We start from the raw sequence: 18,175 nt of genomic DNA on the forward strand, positions 1-18,175 counted from the left end.
CTGCGGCACCTGGGTGACTCAGTTGTTAAGCGTCTGCCTTTGGCTCAGGTCATGATCCCAGGGTCCTGGGATTGAGCCCCGCATCAGGCTCCCTGCTCAGTGGGTAGCCTACTTCTCCCTCTCCCCCTCCCCCTGCTTGTGTTCCCTCTCTTGCTGTCTCTCTCTGTCAAATAAATAAATAAATAATCTAAAAAAAGAAAAATACATAAGGATATACAAAATATTCAAGATGTGTAGTCTTCAGAAAAATAAAATGAACATGAATACATTTGTAAAATATACATATATATCAACATAAAGAGACACTAAGAGGCATCAACAGAAAAAAATCTGCAAAAATTGTTCATTTACCCATTGTGATCTTAATTTTCTTCTTTTTGCTTATATTTACTTAATAATTTTATATGGCAATATATACTCTTGAAATATATTTTTAAAATTTTCTAAGTAGGAAGCTTTTCTTCAAATAGTTGAAAGAGACTCACTTCTAAAGCAGTCATCTCTTGAAGGAAAAAAACTGCTGTATTTTTTTCTCCTAGCTCCCAATATCTGATCCAACTCTATGATTTGTAAGTTTGTTCACGTATGTTGGAGTTTTGCCCAGAAAAGAATGGTTAAACATCCCCAACTAATGCCTTGTTTCACTGCTGCTGTCTCTCTTAACTTCTTGACTCATACATTTATCTTGCTTCTGAACTAGTCATTTTAGCCATGATGCCCTCCAAAGAGCTGCTGAATCTTCTTGTCCTGTTGGTCTCATTTTGCATCAGCATCATGAGAATAAAAACTATTAAGGCCTAAGACTTATTACGTAAAATCCATTTACCTACACAGAAATCCTCTGGATTTGGTTATTTTTTGGCACAACCTGACACTGCTTGCTGTAATCAGATGATGTCTCTCCACAAAACTCCCAAGCTGTGCTATCTGACTTCTTCAGATATCACACTTAGTCTTATTCCTCTAGAGGTTTATCTACCTTGATAGATAATAAGCAACTTAAGAATCACAACCATGTCATTTTAGTCACTCTATATTCCCCAAGTACTAGCACAGGATCAGGCATATTATGAGTACTTTATAAAATGTCTGATAATTCAACCTAGAAATTCCATTTCTAGGAATTTATCCTTAGAAAATTTTTATAAAAGTACATAAAGAGATATATGCAAGGAAGTTCATCAAAGAATATTTTATAATCAAAAGTCAGAGTACCTTAACAGTAAGACAACCGGCTTAAATAAACTAGGTTCTATGATATGATAGCATATTACACAATTATTGACAGTGATGGTACTAGTTCATATTAATTCATGAAGGAAAATATCCATGATAAATTGCCAAGTACAACAGGCAGACTAAAAAGAATATCCACAATGTTGGGAGGTGACTGACTCTCATATATGAAGAACACAGGCTTTGCTGTCTTGATCCAGGATATGAATCTAAGGTTTGACAGTTGTCAACTAGGAGACATCAGACATGTTAGTTTTCAGTGCCACTGTTTCCTCACAGATAAACTGAATAACAGTATCTACTTTATAAAGTTGTTATTAAAGTAACATAATACACATAAAGCACTTAAAATACCTCATTATAAGCAATGAATAAAATGAAAACATGACATGCCCCATATTCCATGTATTAAAAAAGTATCTTTGGGTGCCTGGGTGGCTCAGTCGTTAAGCGTCTGCCTTCGGCTCAGGTCATGATCCCAGAGTCCTGGGATCGAGTCCCACATCGGGCTCCCTGCTCCGCGGGAAGCCTGCTTCTCCCTCTCCCACTCCCCCTGCTTGTGTTCCCTCTCTCACTGTGTCTCTCTCTGTCAAATAAATAAAATCTTAAAAAAAATAAAATAAAATAAGTATCTTTAATAAAAAAACTTTAATTCTTTGATAAATTATCTTTAATAATTTTTTAATACTAGGATGCCCTTTCTCTTTCTCTTAAACTTTTTTTTTTTTAAGATTTTATTTATTCATGAGAGAGAGAGAGAGAAGCAGAGGGTGAAGCAGGTTCCCAAGGAGCAGGGAGCCCAATGCGGACCTTGATCCCAGGATGGGATCAAGACCTGAGCTGAAGGCAGACGCTTAACCATCTGAGCCACCCAGGCGCCCTAAAGATTTTATTTATTTATTTGACAGAGGGAGAGAGAGCACAAGTAGGCAGACAGGCAGGCAGTGGGGGAGGGAGAAGCAGGCTCCGCCGAGCACAGAGCCCGATGTGTCGCTCGATCCCAGGACGCTGGGATCATGACCTGAGCCAAAGGCAGACGCTCAACCGACTGAGCCACCAGGCGCCCCTACAGTAAACATTTTTTAAAAAGATTTTATTTACTTATTTTAGAAAGAGAGGGAGTGAGAGGAGGGGGAGGAGCAGCGGGGAGGGAGAGAGTAAAGAATCTCAAGCAGACTCTGTGCTGAGCATGAGCCCGGTGTGGGGCTTGATCTCACGCCACTGAGATCATGACCTGAGCCCAAACCACGAGTCAGAGCTTAACCAACTGAGCCACCCAGGCGCCCCTCTTTTAGGAAACTTTTTTTGAGATTTTCAGGACTGCTCTTTCTTACAACATCACTAAATTTTAGAACTAAGTTTGAGAATGTAATTCTTCTTAATTAACAATATTAGCAAAAAAGATTCATAGGAATCAAGAAGTAGAGCAAGGCCCCTTTTGCTCTCCATCCCTAGCAGCTCCAAAGAGACACTATTTGGCATCATAAAACTCAACAAATTTGATTTGATAAGGTATTCTGAACACATTAAAAATATTTGATCAAGTTCTTCTGTATAACATGTTTGAATATTTATTGTTACTAAGACTTTCTCCCCCGTTATTATAAATCTCTACTTAGCAACCTTGAATTACTTAAAAAAAAAGGGTTTCTGATTCTGAAAAGATATCTTACTTGATAACTTGTTACCCTAGTAAATGTTTTCATAATCCTAAAATGTATAAAGTCTTCAAAAATCTTTCAAATTAGAGGAGAACATTGTACTCTGTACAGACAGCAGTATAATAAATCTTCTGACTGTACTGGATTTCAAAGTGTTGGAGAGTCTTTATCTCCTTAAATAATCAATTTTTGTGATTCTATTTTACAGAACAATGTACACAAGTGCACAGAAAAAATATTTGGAAAAACATCAAAATAGTTCTTCACCAAAACAATGAGCTGCCTTCACTTTGTTCTGTGACGGAATACAATCAAGGTAAGCCGCATTCTTAAATGGGGTCAGAGGCTTTTGGCTAGGAGTCTTTTCTCTGGCGCTCAGATATCCGACTGGGGCGGCGGCGGTGGGGGAGGGTCTTCCCCGCGGGTGGGCTCGAGCGGCGAGACGGCAGAAGACTCAGCTATGACGCTAGGGTCGGAGTCACACAGTCCAGGCTGTGCACCCAATTCAGTCACACAAACGCCATCACCCACTAGTCCCGACCTCACAACCGCACATAGTCCTGATGTCACACCGGGGCCCCGTCACGCCCACAGTCACCCAGATACACAACTACAGCACCGCCGTCCTCACGCACACTCGGGCCTGAGATGAGCGGCTCGCAACGCTCTGCGGTGCTGCAATGCTTCCCTTCCCTCTCCTAATCTCCGGGCCGCAACGCCTTTCCTACAGATGGCCGGAACCAACCCTGCGAACCAGGACTGCTCACCTGGGGTGTCGCACCTGCCTCACGGTGATGCTCCGTGTAAGCGAGAACAGGACGCAACCGGCAAGTCCACACACAGCCCTCGGGGCTTAACGGGCCGCGCGCAGAGGCTGCTGGGAGCTCGCGCTGTAGGCACTGAGTGCGCCGGCGCGGCCAGCCTCAGGGAGCCGAGCTTCTACCCCGCCCGCTAGCTGAGTGAGGCTGAGGTCTGGGCGGGCTTCAGCCGGGGCGGGGCGGGGTTCCCGGCTCTTTGTCCCGAGGAGTCCCGACAGGTCCCGGAGCGCTGCGGGGGCGAACGACTGGAGCCCCAAAGGGGGATGTGCAGCAACGTGACTCTCCGTAGGACCTACTCGGATGGCGCTGCGTGTCTGTCTTTGGAGTGGTTTTGGGTGCGATTTTTTCATTGGGTGTGGCCGGTTTGTGTTTGAGAGGTGCTACTTCGCGGATCGGAATGTGGTTTGTGAAGGAGATTTTAACTGGAATTGTCTGGCAGACTGTGGAGGACCGAGAATGTTGTGGTAGCCTGTGAGAGAATGGGTTTGACAGTGTCTGTGAACGTGTCTGTAATTGAACATTTAGGTGGCGCGGTTTTGATAGATTTTCTTCCCCTAGGCCTTCCCTACAGACCGTGGATGGAAGTCACTCAGTGTGCGCTGATTGTGTGGCGAGTGTGTGTGCTTCTGGTGTGTTCCTCAGGACTGTGACGAGGTAGGATGCTTAGATGGGACCAGGACACTCACTCTCCTCGACCCTGAAATAGGGAAATGAATGTTCCATTTTCAAGGAGCATCATCTTTACTGAGGGATTTGGTGAAAAAAAAAAAACCTGATTTTTCTGGAGAATTATGTATTTACATTTAATCACAAGTTTATTATGGAGAAGAATGTAAACAAACATAACTTTTAAAATAAGATTTCAAAGGAAATTCCTGTCATGGAGTAGTTTATTTGCTTCTTCTCCGGATTCCTAGAGTAGGCTGTTACTCTTAGTGTTAAGGGGACTTTGTTGGGAAGATTTAAGAAGCCCTAGGCTAAGAAAAAAACATCTTTTTTTTTTAAGATTTTATTTATTTATTTTGACAGAGAGAGACAGCGAGAGAGGGAGCACAAGCAGGGGGAGTGGGAGAGGGAGAAGCAGGCTTCCCGCGGAGCAGGGAGCCCGATGCGGGGCTCGATCCCAGGGCCCTGGGATCATGACCTGAGCCGAAGGCAGACGCTTAACGACTGAGCCACCCAGGGGCCCCCAAAACATCTTTTTTAAAAAAAAAAAAAAGATTTTATTTATTTGAGAGAGAGCGAGCCTGGAGGACAGGGGAGGGGATGGCAGAGGGAAAGGGAGAAGCACTCCTCCCTGAGCAGGGAGCCCAATGTGGGACTCGATCTGAGGACCTTGAGCTGAAGGCAGACCTAAACTGACTGAGCCACCCAAGCACCCAAGAAAATACGTCGTTACAGAAAAGGGAAGCAGTATGGCTAGAGCAGACAACCCAGGATTAGGGAGTCAAATATCTTAAGTTCTAGATCAGATATTCTTCTTTGTTAAAGGAGGGCAAGAAACTTGTTTAAGACTCAAAGTATCAGTTCATGCTGACATTACTAATTCAAATTTAATGTTACAAGGTTTTATTCTTACCTTTTATATTTCTGCTTTTTTTCTCTAATGATCTTTCTCTAGAAATCCTGGTTCCTAGTAATATTAGCATATTTATATATTTGCAGTAACCTAGAATGGCCATAAAATAGTTTAAAATGGTAATGCCAATATTATTACTAACAAGAAAGCTAGTACATACAATTTTAGATTATAGTTATTCTAAAGCAGGGGTTGGCAAACTACAGCCTGCAGGCCAAATCTGGCCTGCCATCTGTTGCATAGCTAGTGAGTAAAGAACAATATCTATCTTTTTAAGTGGTTTAAAAAAATCAAAAGAGTAATATTTTGTGAGGTGTGAAAATCATGCATTTCAAATTTCAGTGTCCATAAATAAAGTTTTACTGGGAACATAGCCATGTTCATGTATGCATTGTCTATGGCTGCATTTGAGCTACAAGGGCAGAATTGAGTAGTTATGCAGACTGAATGGCCTGCAGAGCCTAAAATACAGTCAATTCTCATTATTCACAGTAGTTCTATAAAGTTGTTGCAAACACTGAATTAGCAAACCATTGCTCCTAAAGGAAATACGGGGTTTCCTCCAAATATCTGATGACATTTTCTTCAACCAATCAATACATACCTGGTTTTATGTGTTTCTAGTTGAAGACACAGTTGGGAGACCTGGGTGGCTCAGTCGGTTAAGTATCTGCTTTCAGCTCAGGTCATGATCCCAGGTTCCTGGGATGGAGTCCTTCATTAGGCTCCTTGCTCAGCGGGAAGCCTGCTTCTCCCTCTGCCTGCCACTTCCCCAGCTTGTGCTCTCTCTCTCTCTGACAAATAAATAAAATCCTTTTAAAAAAATACACAGTTTATGTATAGTTGATTCATCAACATTGGACTCATGGCCAAAAGCACTATAGCTCATGCCTGAATAAAGTTGATCTAATACATGTATTTTCTCTGTAAGGCACACCACAGACTTGTGCTTAGGAACACTAGGCAGCACTTCAGCACTATGCTTTGGGGTCATTTGAAACAGCAAAATCACCAATAAAAGCACAAAATGAAAAAAAAACCCATGGTACTAAAGAGACTGAAAAGAACACATTTTTTTTTTTTAAGATTTTATTTATTTGACAGAGACACAGTGAGGGAGAGAACACAAACAGGGAGAGTGGGAGAGGGAGAAGCAGGCTTCCCGCTGAGCGGGGAGCCTGATGCGATCCCAGGACTCCAGGATCATGACCTGAGCTGAAGGCAGATGCTTAATGACTGACCCACCCAGGCACCCAAAAAAACACTTATTTACGGTATAAGAGCTGAAACAAGAAAGCGGAGGGTTACCTTATTTGTCTTTAGCTGAGAACATGTGTGTCAAGGGACTCATTTTTCATTTTTCTTCACATGTCCATGAATGAACACAAAAGTGCTGCAGGTACTGACTTTGGGATCACAAATAAAATTTTAGCAGGTAGGTAAGTTCACAAATATGGAATGCACAAATAATGAGAATCAACCAATTTACTACCTGGCCCTTTACAGAAAAAGCTTGCCAGCCCCTGTTTTAGAATATATCCCTCTTAGTTATAAAATTAGAATATTTAAAAACTACTTAAAGTAATTCCATTCCTGTGCCATCAATAATTTCTCTAATTGACTGTAACATATTAAATAAATTAAAATCTGGGCTCCTGGGTGGCTCAGTTGGTTTTGGTTGGGCGGCCGACTCTTGGTTTTGGTTCAGGTCATGATCTTGGGTGGGCTCCTGGCTCCATGGGGAGTCTGCTTGAGGATTCTCTCTCCACTCTGCCCCTCCCCCTGCTCACTCTCTCTGTCGCTCTCTCAAATGAACAAATAGATCTAAAAAAGCCTTATAAATAAAAATCCATAAATGAGAAAAAATGGAGTGAAAAAGGAAAGCTCTTCTTTATAGCATGTCAGCCATTAAGTTTGATTTTACATCATTATGAACTCAGTTTCAAATATATTTATGATATTTGGTTTTGAAGAGGTATTTTTACAGTATGGTGTTTTCCTTTAAGTTCATGTTCATTTCTATTATATCCTCTCATGCCAGCTATCACCTGCATTTAAATAAAACAGCAACATCATTAGAATGGATACATCTTGGCATGAAAGCTAGCTATTGGTGAGGTAATAGAACACAATTTATCAGGCAACAGTGAATTTTCTTTGAAGTCAGCCTCTTTCTGATTTCTTCCAATGCTTCATGTTTGCCTTCCCTGCTAGTGACCAACTCTTTTGCTTCTTTACACAGCCTTGACACTCAGTGCCACTTGCATTGGTAGAAACAAGGTGTCCAGGGAATAGCTTTTCCAAAGCCGAGCAAAAGTTGGGTGAATGAATTCTAATTACAGAAGCAGTGTTGGTAGCTTGTGTGCACCCTCAAATGCATTACTACTGGGGTGCTGGCTTAAGCCTCTATGGTTGCTGGATACCTGTCCAGGGGGAGGGTGCTGCTGCATTTGTCACTCCGTAGGTGTAGATTGCCTGGACCAAAACTCATACTTGCTTACCAAAGGGTTCTACACCCAATTCCAATGTGTTTGTCAGAGAGGGGAGGTTCCCCACACCACCAGGCAATTCTTGGGAACCAGCTGGGGATCCTACAATTCAACTCAATTCTGACACTGTCTACATGGAGATAGCATCAGAGCTCACAGTTTAAAAGCTCTGTCCTACAAGAATTCCCCCAACTACTTCAGATGCCAGTCACAAGTCCAAGTTATCACCTGTTCTTGTGACCAACTGCTATATATTCGAGGTTCCAGTGACTTCCTCCTTGGGTTCAATTAATTTGCTAGAGCAGCTCATAGAACTCACAGAAACATTTTACTTACTTGAGTACCAGTTTATTATAAAAAGCTATAACTCAGGAACAGACAGATGGAAGGGGAGCATAGGGCTTCTAAAGCATAGACCCTAATCCTTAGGTGTTCCAAAAGTCACCTTATTAAAGAAGACATCCAAATGGCCAACAGACACATGAAAAAGTGCTCAAAATCGCTCAGCATCAGGGAAATCCAAATCAAAACCTCAGTGAGATACCACCTCACACCAGTCAGAATGGCTAAAATTAACAAGTCAGGAAAATGACAGATGTTGGTGGGGATGCGGAGAAAGGGGAACCCTCCTACACTGTTGGTGGGAATGCAAGCTGGTGCAACCACTCTGGAAAACAGTATGGAGGTTCCTCAAAAAGTTGAAAATAGAGCTACCATATGATCCAGCAATTGCACTACTGGGTATTTACCACAAAGATACAAATGTAGGGATCTGAAGGGGTACGTGCACCCCAATGTTTATAGCAGCAATGTCCACAATAGCCAAACTGTGGAAAGAGCCAAGATGTCCATCAACAGATGAATGGATAAAGAAGATGTGGTATATATACACAATGGAATATTATGCAGCCATCAAAAGGAATGAGATCTTGCCATTTGCAACGACATGGATGGAACTGGAGGGTGTTACACTGAGTGAAATAAATCAATCAGAGAAAGACATGTATCATATGACCTCACTGATGTGAGGAATTCTTAATCTCAGGAAACAAACTGAGGGTTGCTGGAGTGGTGGGGGGTGGGAGGGATGGGGTGGCTGGGTGATAGACAGTGGGGAGGGTATGTGCTATGGTGAGCGCTGTGAATTGTGCAAGACTGTTGAATCACAGATCTGTACCTCTGAAACAAATAATGCAATATATGTTAAGAAAAAAAAAAAGAAGAAGATAGCAGGAGGGGAAGAATGAAGGGGAGTAAATCGGAGGGGGAGATGAACCATGAGAGATGATGGACTCTGAAAAACAAACAGGGTTCTAGAGGGGAGGTGGGGGTGGGAGGATGGGTTAGCCTGGTGATGGGTATTAAAGAGGGCACGTTCTGCGTGGAGCACTGGGTGTTATGCACAAACAATGAATCATGGAACACTACATCAAAAACTAATGATGTAATGTATGGTGATTAACATAACAATAAAAAAATTTAAAGAAAATAAAAAGTCACCTTATTAACCCATCAAAAGATACCTTGATTGTTCTCATCACAGGAAATTCCAATTGTTTTAGGAGCTTTGTGCCAAAAACAAGAGGAAGACCAATTATATATTTCTTATTATAAATCACAATATCACACTTACATCATTGCTGTCATGAGCAGGTGGGTTTCTGAATGTAAAGAGCTCCTCAGTAGCAGCAGGCCAAGGCGTTCTCTTAATGACTTCAAAGCCTATGAGAAATTGCAAATGTATTTGTATCTTTACAAAGATGTATTCTTTTATTATTTCATACAGTGACAGAAAGCAATAAAAAATAGTTAAACATAGCAATGGAAAAAGGGTGTGAACAGGCAGTTAAAGAAAAAATATATTGTTAATAAGCATACAAATTTAATCAATTTAGTGAGAAGAATGATCTCAAAAGAAGTGTGATTTTAAATGAATTCTTTTGGGGCACCTGGGTGGCTCAGTTGGATAAGCTTCCAGCTCTTGATTTCGGCTCAGGTCATGATCTCAGGGTTGTGAGATTGAGCCTGGCATTGGGCTCCATGCCTGCTTGGGATTCTCTCTCTTCCTCTCCCACTGCCTCTCTGCTCCTGCCCCCCACCCCCAACTTGTGCTCTTGCTCTGGCTCTCTCTCTCAAAAAACCATGAATAAAATAAAATGAATTCTTTTAAATTAGGCAGAGAAAAATTTTAAAGATAAATATCAGGATAGGCATGGAAGTAGAAAATAGTTATGCTCACGAGGGCAGTTTAGTAACATATATCAAAGACCACAGATTCAACTTTTAGAAGTTATTTTAAGGAAATAGTGAAGTAAATGCCCACAAATATGTGTGAATGCTTGTTCACTATGGGATGGTAATAATCTTGGAAGTAGTACATTAATAGGGCAGTAGTTAAATTTGGGGGTTTCATATGTATGCTATTAATCTAGACAAAATATACTATTATAGACTGGTTAAATATGATATATATATGTGATATATAAGTACATATTATTATTTCCAGATTTAGAATGTGCAAACTGCCTGGATCAGCATGACCTTTAGTACTGTTCTCAAGGAAAAATGTACTTCCTAGACATCCACAATAAAAGACAAAAATAATCTATTTGATATGCTCTACAGAATCTATTGACGTATTCACTGTGACTACAACATGAGAAAAGAAAGTGAAATAAGTATAAATACTGAGACACCATATCAGTCTCCCTGCTCAGCAGGAAGCCTGCTTCTCTCTCTGCCTCTACCCCTCCCCCCTGCTCATGTCTCTCTCTAATAAATAAATAAAATCTTTTTTTTAAAGATTTTATTTATTTGAGAGAGAGAGAATGAGAGAGAGAGCACATGAGAGGGGGGAGGGTCAGAGGGAGAAGCAGACTCCCCGCCGAGCAGGGAGCTTGATGTGGGACTCGATCCAGGGACTCCAGGACCATGACCTGAGCCGAAGGCAGTCACTTAACCAACTGAGCCACCCAGGTGCCTAAAATAAATAAAATCTTAAAAAAAAAAATACTGTGAGACAGATACTACTTTATCCACAGATTATAAAGATCAAAAGAATCTATCATTTTTAATCAATACCCTAATAAGAGATATTAAATGCTCAGCTATTACTAGCATATTTTAAGTATTGTGAAGCATTATATCATAAAGATATTAGAGGGAAAGGAGATGAAAAGTTGTCAAAGACATTTGGAGACATACGTGTATTAATATTCACTCAAGGTTAATTCAATGTGAACTCATTTGGAAATACTCAGTATTTAAGTTGAATAAAATTCAAAATATAATCTCAATTAGTTTCTTATTGGAAATGGATAAAATAAAAAATTCTAATAAAGAATCATTTGTCTTTATTTTCAAATAAAACCAACATATTAATAATATACATAACTCGGATGCCTGGGTGGCTCAGTTGGTTGAGTGACTGCCTTCAGCGCAGGTCATGATCCTGGAGTCCCGGGATCAAGTCCCACATCGGGCTCCCTGCACAGTGGGGAGTCTGCTTCTCCCTCTGCCCTTCCTCCCTCTCATGCTCTCTACCATTCTCTCTCTCTCTCAATAAGTAAATTTTAAAAATCTTAAAAAAAACTTTAATAATACACATAACTCTATTTCCAAGTAATAAGTTACTAAAAAGTGTAAGTTAAAGATCGCTGTAAAAGCACAGAAATAGATGAGGATATGAGCATTTAATATATGATAAAAGTATTTTAATCTAGTAGGAGAAAGAGGAATAGTTCAGTAGTTGGCTGTGGCATAATTGGGTTTATTCCTGAATGGAAACAGAGCTGACATCCTGTATCACACCATATACAATAATGAATTCCAGATGGATTAAAATGTTAAAATCTGTGTGTATATACACCCACATATATGAAAAACTGCACACTCTATTCCTTTATCCTCTTGCCTCCAAAAGTTTCTATAAACAATACCTTCCTAAGAAACAGAAAACATTGGAAATGGTTTGGGAAACCTATTTTATAGAAATGAAATAAATAGAGAAGAATATAAAATAGGAATGTTTATTGAAGCACTACTTTTAAATGGCAAAGAGGAAACAGTCTGAAATATCGAAGTTGGGGAATAGTTGAATAGGTATTGGTATAAGCATACTTGGGTATGCAATATAATGTAACCATTCTAAAAACTAAGTTAAGAGGCACCTGGGTGGCTCAGTTGGTTAAATGTCTGCTTGTGGCTCAGGTCATGATCCCAGGGTCCTGGGATCAAGCCCAGCATCTGGCTCCCTGCTCAATGGAGCAGGGAGCCTGCTTCTCCCTCTCCCTCTGCCCCTCCCCCCCACTTGTGTTCTCTCTCCCACACTCTGCTCTCTCTCTCAAATAAATAAATAATCTCAAAAAAATAAAAATAAGAACTAAGTTAAATCATCATTTACTGACCAGGAAAATTCAAAATGCAGTTGAATTTAAAAAGCAAATTACAGACAAATGTATAAGGTATCATCCATTTTTTGGGTAAAAATATACTAAAATAAATTGGTTGTGTTAATGTTTAAGTATAAAGAAGTATATGGGGGATATACACAAGGTTCAAAAATTATTTTTTTGTTTATTGGTATTGCTTCATTGGTTTGGGTGCAAATGCATTATCTCTGTAATTTTTTTTTAAAGATTTTATTTATTTGACAGAGAGACAGAGGGAACACAGCAGGGGGAGTTGGAGAGGGAGAGGCAGGCCTCCTGCGGAGCAGGGAGCCCGATACGGGGCTCGATCCCAGGACCCTGGGATCATGACCTGAGCTGAAGGCAGACGCTTAACGACTGAGCCACCCAGGCGCCCCTATCTCTGTAATTTTTGATGAGGAACTTAACAAATAACAAATAACTTAAAATAGGCTTAAGAAAGAATATATAAAATTTCATTTAGCAGTCCTTGTTTTGATAGTAATGCAAAATATTTGAACAAAATATCCTGTTTTTACTAATTCTCTTATTTGCTCTACTTTTCTTTCTTTTAAAAGATTTTTAAATTTAGGGAGAGAGAGAGCACATGCAAGCAGGGGGAGGGGCAGCGGAAGAGAGAGAATCCCAAGCAAACTCCACACTGAGTGTGAAGCCCACTGTGGGGCTTGATCTCACAACCTTGAGATCATGACCTGAGCTGAAATCAAGAGTTGGACGCTCAACTAATGAGCCACCCAGGGGTCCCCACTCCACTTTTCTTAAATTGATTATAAAATATTTTACGGGCATACGCCTGTAACAAAATAACTCAATGTTTTTAAAAAACCAAAACCCTCTAATATGGGATCTAAGAAAAAAGGAAGTGGGGAATGGAAGGACAGACCTGTAACTTTGAGATATTATATGGGATTTTCCTTCCAAGAATGGTATCTATCCAATGGAGGAAGTTGCTGCTAAGCATGAAAATTGAGGCATAGAAAAGATCTATTTCAAAACACTAACCTAACCTAAACAAAGTTAAGATGTGGGACATTTTCTTAACTTCAGATTTCTTAATCTAGGACTTTTGGTAGGCTTCCACACTCTAATGATAGAGTTAAGTAGTTCCAGCAGAAATAGTATGGCTCACAGGGCTAAAATATTTACTATCTGGCTATTTATGGAAAGGCTGCTAACCTTTCATCTAGAACACAATACATAATTCCAGTGACATTTTTGTTGCTAGTGCAAAACTGTGATGGTCAGGCTAGTTTTCCTCTTCACAGGTTAACTATTTTTAAAAATGTACATATATATGCATATAAAATATCTCAACAATGGGATATGCAACATATAAAATATATCCAATTTTTAAACTTGATATGATGCTTAGAATAAAGAACTATATGTAGAAAATATTGGGGCTGAATCGTCCTTTAAAAAAAAATCCTTACATTTGGAGCTTACTCTATCCCTGGAAATATATATATTTTTATATTTATTTGACAGAGAGACACAGCAAGAAAGGGAACAAAAGCAGGGGGAGTGGGGGAGGGATGAAGCAGGCCTCCTGCTGAGCAGGGAGCCTGATGTTGATCCCGGACTCTGAGATCATGACCTGTGCCCAAGGCAGGTGCCTAATGACTGAGCCACCCAGGCGCCCCTGTCCCTGGAAATATTTTAATCTAAACCTGTTCACATCTAAGAAATTCTGGGTAAATTATCTTGTTTTGTACCATTCCTTCATTTCCTTAAATTTCCTTGGGACCAAGGAGTTTACACTATTAAAAACTCACTGCTCTAGTCTCCAGAATAAAAGTAACTCATGGGCTGTTTGTGCAGTCCGTATGTCTTCTTTGGCCCTCATGGTGTCCTTAAATAAAAATCTGAACTACCACTTAAAACTCAAGAGCTATTGGGGCACCTGGATGGCTCTGTTCGTTAAGCGTCTGCCTTTGGCTCAGGTCATGATCCCGGGGTCCTGGGATCAAGCCGCACATCAGGTTCCCAGTTCAGCAGGGAGCCTTCTCCCTCTTCATCTGCTCCTCCCCCCACCTCCCATTCGTGCTCTCTCAAAATAAATATTTTTTAAAAAATCAAGAGCTATCACACACTAACAAAATAAATAAAATATCTGGATTCTCTCAAAAAATCAGAAGAGCTGGCAAAATGGGGCCTGTGTTTCTTCACATCAGTTAGCTGGAACCGGGCACTGGATATCATCCTCTTTAGCTACTGTCACAACCAGGTTCATTTCTATTATTCTTTTAATAGGTACCCATAGTTTGCTATTTTCTTTAGTATGCTTGCATATATCTTCATGGATGACACTGAAAAATAGCTTTCCTTTTTGGGTGTCCCAAGATTGTTCTAACATCAAGATTATATCTGAGTATGTTATGAGATGTCTAGGGGCACTTGGTGGTTAGGTGTCCAAGTCTAGATTTCAGCTGAGGTTATGATCTCAAGGTTGTTAGATCGAGCCCCAAGTCAGGCTTGCACTGGGTGTGGAGCCTGTTTGAGATTCTTTCTTCCTCTCCCTCTGCCCATCTCCCCATCTCTCTCTCTAAAAACAAAAACAAACAAAAAAACAGTTGATAATGTTTTGCCTGAAAAGAAATTTGGTTTGGTGCTTCATTAGTAGTAATAGTTACTATATCACACTAATTTTCCCCTTTTCTGTGTTTTTATAAATCTTCCAAGAGTTCTCTGAGACAATGCTGTAATTTTTATTTTCCTAAAAAAATAATTTAGGTTTTCAAATGTATCAGAAAGAAGCATTGTATTTAACATTTTATTTACTTTTTTTATTTAAAAAATTTTAAAGATTTTATTCATTCTAGAGACAGAGAGAGCGGGGTCGGGGCAGGGAGAGGCAGAGGGAGAAGCAGATTCCCTGCTGAGCTGGGAGTCCAGTGTGGGGCTCAATCCCAGGACCAGCAATGCTCAACCATGAGCCACCCAGGTGCCCCTTTTATTTTTAGTTTTTAAAAAAGATTTTAAGTAATCTCTACACCCAACTTGGGGCTTGAACTCACAACCCTAAGACCAAGAGTTGCACGCTCCACTAAGCCAGCCAGGCACCCCTAATATAACATTCTAAATCAGTAACTCTAAGGTTTCTCTTTGTGTGTGTATTTATCCATTTTTCAAACACGATTCTGTTTGTCTTTTCATACTTTTCCATCAGTTTCACAATGGTTTGTTTATATTTTTATTTGTTTTTATGTTAGGTATTATATGATGTAGTAAAAAGGATGCCAGTCTGAGTGAAGTCCTTTGCACATGGTACACACATTACTTTCCCCACCAACACCTAGGATTATTTCATGTTCCACATGAAATAAGTCATGATGGAAAATTTTCTGAATTCATTACCGAGTGGTGTCTTTTTTCAACTGTATGTCCTGCCTGATGTTCAGCAAGTTCTGCAGAAACTGTTTTTCAACAAATAATACTAATGACAACGATGAATAAATGACCAACATTCAGTGAGTATTTATTATATGACAGGCACAATTCTAAGCAGTTTATGTGTCTTAATTTATTTGATCCTCACACAAAATTTTGAGGTAGGTATTATAATTATCCCCATTTTATAATTTCTACTGAGACAAATATGTATAAAAACATAGAAATATGCTTAAGAAGGATAAATACTAAACAGATGGCTATCCTTCAGAATGGGAAATGGGTACAAGGATGGTAGTCGTATGTTTGCCTTATTTGCAATGTTTAAATCTTTTAAAAGGAAAATATGTTCATGCATTATTTCTGCAATTAAAATACATGATACAAAGATATGCCTAGGGAGAATTTCCATTAGGAAACTGTGAATAATGGCAAAAACTCTGGGAAACTACAATTTCTTTCAATAGGAATTTGATAAAATGATGTCACACATCCTTATATCGCAACGTAAGGAAACACCAGGAAGCAATGAAAGGATCTCTATTTACTGTGTTGTTTTTCATCACTGTTTTTACAAGAAGAAAGCCTAAGTTTTGTAAATAACAAAGAGTAAGCCATCTTTGAATAAAGAGGTCACTTCTTTCAGGTTTTAAAGGTGTTTTACAAACTGTGATGTAAAGAAATTGGACTTTACAGTCACATAAATTTAAGATGGGTTAAAATACTAAGAATATAGGAACTATAGACAAATTAGGGGGGAAATGAAAATTAGGATTATATTTCATATGAATTCTGAGGTTTAAAATAAGGTTAAAAAGGTGTCAAAAGTGCTATGATTTTCAGTATTTGCTAGCTTGATTTATCTAATGTCAAAAGAAATATATGCTTTTATTAAAGGGCTTCCAAAATATATTCTACTTATAGGGTGTTTCTCCTACATGATTTTTCTCAGGTTGAATAAGCTAGAATCAACAAAGAAGATGTTTTCACATTATTCTATTTAAAGGGATTATTATCAAGATAAATTCTCTAATGTTGAAATTTTGAGCTGTAATTGAAAGCCTTCCTACAGATTTCATATATTCTATGGTTTATCACCAGTACAAATTTTGATGTTGAATAAGTTGTGAGCCATAATTAAAGGTCTTTCCACATTCCCTATATTCATAGGGTTTCTCACCACTATGAATTCTATGATGACTAATAAGTTGTGAACTCTGAGAATAGGCTTTCCCACATATCTTACATTCATAGGGCTTCTCACCAGTATGAATTCTCTGATGTCGAGTAAGGTCTGAACCAGAACGAAACGCCTTTTCACATTCCTTACATTCATAGGGTTTCTCACCTGTATGAATTCTCTGATGTTTAATAAGTTGTGAGCTCTGACTAAAGGCATTGCCACATTCTTTACATTCATAGGGTTTCTCCCCCGTATGAATTCTCTGATGTTGAGTAAAGTTTGAGCCACTACTAAAAGCCTTCCCACATTCTTTACATTCATAGGGCTTTTCACCAGTGTGAATTCTCTGATGTCGAGTGAAGTTTGAGCCACTACTAAAGGCCTTTCCACATTCCTTACATTCATAGGGTTTCTCACCAGTGTGAATTCTGTGATGTCGAGTAAGGTCTGAACCACAAATAAATGTTTTCCCACATTCCTTACATTCAAAGGGTTTCTTGCCAGTATGAATTTTCTGATGATGACTGAGTCTTGAGGGATGTCTAAAGGCCTTTCCACATTCCTTACATTCATAGGGTTTCTCAATGGTATGAATTATCTGATGTGTACTAAGTTGTGAGTCATGTCTAAAGGTTTTCCTATATTCCTTAGTTGCACAGTATTTCTCTTTATTATTAATGATTTGCTGTAATGTAAAGGATGGATGCTGACTGAAAGTGGGCATGCCTTCATGGGTGAATATCAGTTGACTGAAGTGTCCCTCCTGAGAGCCATGTTGTTTCTCAAACTGGCCATTACATTCCCAATCATCTCTGAAACTAGAGCACTGAAGGTCATGTCTTGTAAGTCTTTCCATTATCTCCCACTGCGCTGACTCTATTTCATAAATTTCCTTCTTCAGAAATAATTTCTTGGTCTCACATCTTGATTCCAGGACTGAAAGAAAATATGAAAGTAATCACTCACATTTTTCTTGTTTGGGAGAAATAAAACTTCAATAGAAATGGAAGAATTAAACTGAACTTTAAAAAAATAGACAAGAAAAGAGCGAGGACAGATCATATAGTAAGATGAGGGCAGTAATAAGCTATTGGTTTCCAAACATTGCTATTGATCAGAACTACTAAGGGGAACTTGCTGAACATAAAGATGACTTAAGTCTTATCTCCCTTGTTACAAAATGACTCTAATCATAAATACACATATAAAATCTCACAGCATATGCACACACAGCTATAAGAACATCCCGCAGATGAACTGTAAAATAAGGGAAATGATCATACCTACTTAAAAAAGTTACTATCGGGATTAAATGAATATGTCTAAGAAAAAATTCCCAGGGTTTGGCATACTTGGCCTGCAGCACTGCAACAATTTTTATAAGTAAAG

The 18,175-nt window shown here is 39.4% G+C and overlaps 1 protein-coding gene across 8 annotated transcripts in view; it reads right to left on the reverse strand.

The window, feature by feature from the left end:
• The window catches only part of ZFP14 (ZFP14 zinc finger protein), a 225,154-nt gene that overhangs the window by 182,818 nt on the left and 24,161 nt on the right, over positions 1-18,175 (reverse strand). For 4 of the 8 annotated variants that reach the window (XM_073885299.1, XM_073885292.1, XM_073885286.1 and 1 more), the window contains exon 1: positions 3,665-3,814. Coding sequence is in view for 3 of the 8 variants with exons in the window: in XM_073885297.1 (XP_073741398.1) it covers positions 16,698-17,722 (1,025 nt within the window). In the remaining 5 variants the exon portion in view is untranslated. Of the gene's footprint in view, positions 1-3,164; positions 3,276-3,664; positions 17,723-18,175 lie in introns of those variants that run through there. The other 4 variants (XM_073885297.1, XM_073885295.1, XM_073885294.1 and 1 more) reach the window with 2 other exon arrangements.

Source organism: Callorhinus ursinus, unplaced genomic scaffold (assembly GCF_003265705.2).
Source record: "Callorhinus ursinus isolate GAN/ISIS: 27379988/994484 unplaced genomic scaffold, GSC_fseal_2.0 scaffold61, whole genome shotgun sequence".
Taxonomy (NCBI): Eukaryota; Metazoa; Chordata; class Mammalia; order Carnivora; family Otariidae; genus Callorhinus; species Callorhinus ursinus.